The following is a 4,175-nucleotide window of genomic DNA, read 5'->3' on the forward strand; positions in this document are numbered from 1 at the left end:
TATAAATTACTCAGTTTTCAATATTTATAATTAAAATTATTACTGATTCAAAATTAACTTTTTATTGATATATTAAATATTGTTTATTCTTTAAATTATTAATCTATTATAATTATAATAAGATTTTCATGTTTAGTTACATAATTAAATGCAAACATAATTTTTGTTCATGAAATTATGATAGCATTCTCATATACAATCAAATACGGTCATTCTTGATTTCTAGACATCATATTTTCCGACATTCTTAATTTTCAGGCATCTATAAAACTTTAAATCAAATAGTCTCTTAGAATATTCCTGCTCCAAATACGTCATAAATTATTATTTAGGATTATATCGTTACAAATTAAAGTTGGATATTAAATTTTTACCTCCACCCTATTATCATTAAGTTAAGGCTTAAGGGTATACATTTGTCCGCATTATTGGAGCAATTTCTAGAAGGGTCTAATTTCTCCGATAAAACCCATTTTTTGCTGGAGCTGCTTACAAGTTGTGCTAGGGTTTATCTTCTTCCTTCTTCCATAATCTTCTATACCATTGGAGCCGCTTCTCTATCTTTATCTTCAGGTGCTCGTCTCTTCCTTCTTTCCCATTTCCGATTCTTCTTCGAAATTTCATTTCTGTGTCCTACAAATCTCTTTTCACTCCCCATTGTAGTACTTTTGTGGAGCTTGAATTGACTTTACACACTCATTTGAAATTGAAACTGTTCTCTTCAGATCTTTTTTCATAGGTGTTTTCTCGATTTTGGGTGTTTGAGGATAGAACGTGAAATGGCGGCAGCTCAACTCACTGGCTCCTTAATTTCTTCGAGGAATTTGCCTTCTTTCAATGGGCTTCGTCCTTCTGCGGTGAAATTCTCTCCTTCTGTAGCCCATGTCAGAGTTGGGGGTTTGGCCAACAGATCTTTCACTGGCTTGGTCGTTAGAGCTGCTACTGTGGTTGCTCCAAAGGTTTCATATCGTCCATTTTTCTAGTCCTTATCATTTTCTCTTTCTATTACAGTTTCAGACGAGGTTATGTTAAATATAGTTGCGAATTTGATATATGTTTCCCTCGCAGTGTAATTCAGGTCTATAATTTCTGGTTGTCTTGTGAATAGATACTTCTGCATTCCGTTCTTCTTGCTTCTATGTATCTAACCAATGTCCCTTTGTATTTTGTTGTCTTTCAGACCTATTTGCCAATCATTTGGTTTTGAAAATTAAATCTATTTTCTCGTAATTTTGAAGGTTATCATCCTCCTTAGTTAAAAGAGTTGAATTTTTAGCTAATTCCAAAAATATATATATATATTTTTTTAGTTTTTAAAACTTAGCTTGGTTTTTTTAAAAATGTTTGTAGAAGAAGTAGATAACATAGCAAGAAATTTAGAGGAAAAGAGGTTTATAAGTTTAATTTTCAAAACTAAAAACAGTAAATCAAATGCTTACCAAGCGGGTTTATTGGTCAAGTTTCTTGTTTGTTGACAATTACGTTTTCGATTAAACTGTATAGTTACATAATTACAATCATGGCTGATAGCAGTGTATGTGTTTTGAAGGATAATTCTTCCAATTACTGTGCGCGGCTGCAATTCCTGAAATGATTTGTGTTTATAAGTGAACTACTAAAAGTTTCTGGCAGTGTCATTTTATGTTGGACATTGTTAAGTGAGTACATATGTGTAAGGAATTTACCTTGGTGTGTGAATTGCAATGTTTCAGTACACTTCAATCAAGCCATTGGGCGATAGAGTGTTGGTCAAGATAAAGGAAGCTGAAGAGAAGACTGATGGAGGGATTTTACTTCCAACAACAGCTCAGTCAAAACCCCAAGGAGGGGAGGTCGTTGCAGTTGGAGAAGGCAAGACAATTGGAAATACCAAAGTGGAAGCTAGTGTAAAGGTATGCACATATATATCTAGAGATGGTTTTATCTTTTTGTGCTGTCAATTCATTCAATGTGTTTTCTTCTGTTTTATTATCATTCATTCAATTATTTTTTCCTTTTGATTTGATAGACTGGTGCTCAAGTAGTGTACTCTAAGTATGCTGGAACTGAGTTAGAGTTCAATGGTTCAAAGCATCTTATTCTGAAGGAAGATGATATAGTTGGTATACTAGAAACAGATGATGCGAAAGATCTTCAGCCCCTGAACGACAGGGTCTTGATCAAGGTTTGTCTTCAATGCATACTACTTCAACTTCAATGCATACTACTTCAATGTTCCTTTTCGGAGTAACCATAAAACCAAATAGTCAGAATCTTCCAATATCCTTGCCCAAAATCTTGGTGGTGTATGTAGAAATTCTTTCTGATTTACATTTTGAAGGGATAAATGAAGTTGGATGTAATGCCACTTGACATATGGTTTTAACATTAGTCTAGTCTTTCATCATTTGCAAAGGAACACGAAACATGACTGCAATGTGATACTTGTTCTATAATTTGATCACAGGTAGCTGAGGCTGAGGAAAAAACAGCAGGAGGTTTATTGTTGACAGAGGCAACCAAAGAAAAGCCTTCCATTGGAACGGTCAGTAAACTAGCAAAATTGCCCCTCCTATTCATTTGAAACTCCTAAGCTGTATGATTAACATAAAACATTTGGTTTACACAGGTGATCGCAGTTGGTCCCGGTCATCTTGACGAGGAGGGCAACAGGAAACCAATATCCATCGCAGTGGGAAACAACGTGATGTACTCGAAATATGCCGGGAATGAATTCAAGGGCAAAGATGGTTCTGATTACATTGCTTTGAGGGCTTCAGACGTTATCGCAGTGTTATCTTAGTTGTAAAAACTTATATCTAGACTGTGATTGGTTATGTAAACCTCATGTTTTTAGTGGTTTTGCTTTTGCTCAAAAATGAGGAATTGAAATGGATTTTGAGTCTTAGAGGAGGATTGGAAAAGGCAGCTGAGATGGAAATTTCGCTAATAACAGGGGATTTGTTTGTTCGATATCAGTAAACTGTGGCCACTTTTTGACTACTTTTACTTACATGGATATGCAAGTTTGAATCTTGTGTATTGACCATTCTCACACGGTGTTCGACCAAAACCGTTGAGGTAGAAAAAACGAGACTTGAAAAAGCTTTTAGACCCTTCAACTCGGTGACCAAAATTGACTTTGGGATTTATATGGTAACCCAAATTTTCTTTGGGATCGATATGGTGACCAAAATTTGACTTTGCTCTTAATAGTAGTATTTGAACTTCTTATTCATGGAGAACGAGTAATTTTGAGTCTTCTTTTAGGCTTGTTTTTCCTTAAATTTTCATTTATGGTTTTTTAAAATTTGTTTAAGGTATACTTCAGATTTGGACCTTGGCTATTGTCATGAATATTTAGACTTTATGTGGAAACATAAATTAGATCAAGTTTGAGTAAAATAGTCTAAACAGTCTATAATACTTAGATTAGGTTGGGATATATTTTTGGAGATATTATTGAATACGATCTGCTTTATGCTACGTATTAACACTGTTTACTATTAATATAGATTAATTTTACTTTTTGATGAATCCGGAGCTTTCTATGAATGGATAGTAGAAAGGTTGTTCCCTTAAGGGTAGATCCCGGGTCTTGAACAAGGGGCCTATCTTGACCTAAGAGAGAATAGATTTAGTGATTAAGATCCTAAATTCATTAGAGGGATAGTGGTATTTAAGGAGAAAAATGTAACTCGGGGGTAAAATAGTAGTTGATCTATCTGAGATTACAAACAAATAGACACAAAATATGTCTATAGTGAAGAGAGTGCAACTAGTATTGTTAGTTAACGAATATTGATTAGGTTAAAGAGTTTGATCGGTTAGTCTACGGACAAAATTGAAGAACTAGGTGAAGTAAGAATTTGAAATGTTCAAATTCGGCTTTTAGAGAAAATTTTATTTTATATAAGATATAATTTACAATTGAATAATTAATTATTTATTTTTTGTAGAGTTATTTTATAAGATATTAAATAAAATATTAGTATGAAAGCGTTTTAAATTGATTAATGTGATTAATCAAAATTAGGTGTCAAAGACAATTTTATATGTGATATTAAATTATTTATTTTATTTAATTAAAATTATTTTAATTAAATAATTTCGAAAATATGAAAAATGTATTTCATATTTTGTCAAAAAAAAAAAAAGATTTATTATAATATCTTTTAACAAAAAATTAGTTAGTG

At 32.7% G+C, this 4,175-nt stretch overlaps 1 protein-coding gene across 1 annotated transcript; it reads left to right on the forward strand.

Moving 5' to 3' along the window:
• The first annotated feature begins 378 nt into the window (after positions 1 to 378).
• LOC150031233 (20 kDa chaperonin, chloroplastic-like) lies at positions 379 to 2,962 on the forward strand. Its single transcript, XM_090309146.1, has 6 exons — positions 379 to 573; positions 726 to 959; positions 1,713 to 1,892; positions 2,009 to 2,164; positions 2,447 to 2,524; positions 2,609 to 2,962. The coding sequence occupies exons 2-6, from the start codon at positions 780 to 782 to the stop codon at positions 2,780 to 2,782; spliced, it is 768 nt and encodes a 255-aa protein (XP_090165272.1). The 5' UTR covers positions 379 to 573; positions 726 to 779; the 3' UTR covers positions 2,783 to 2,962.
• The last annotated feature ends 1,213 nt before the right edge of the window (positions 2,963 to 4,175 follow it).

Source organism: Benincasa hispida, unplaced genomic scaffold (genome assembly GCF_027475165.1).
Source record: "Benincasa hispida cultivar pf3 unplaced genomic scaffold, pf3_genome.v1.1 HicScf1372, whole genome shotgun sequence".
In the NCBI taxonomy this organism is placed as follows: domain Eukaryota; kingdom Viridiplantae; phylum Streptophyta; class Magnoliopsida; order Cucurbitales; family Cucurbitaceae; genus Benincasa; species Benincasa hispida.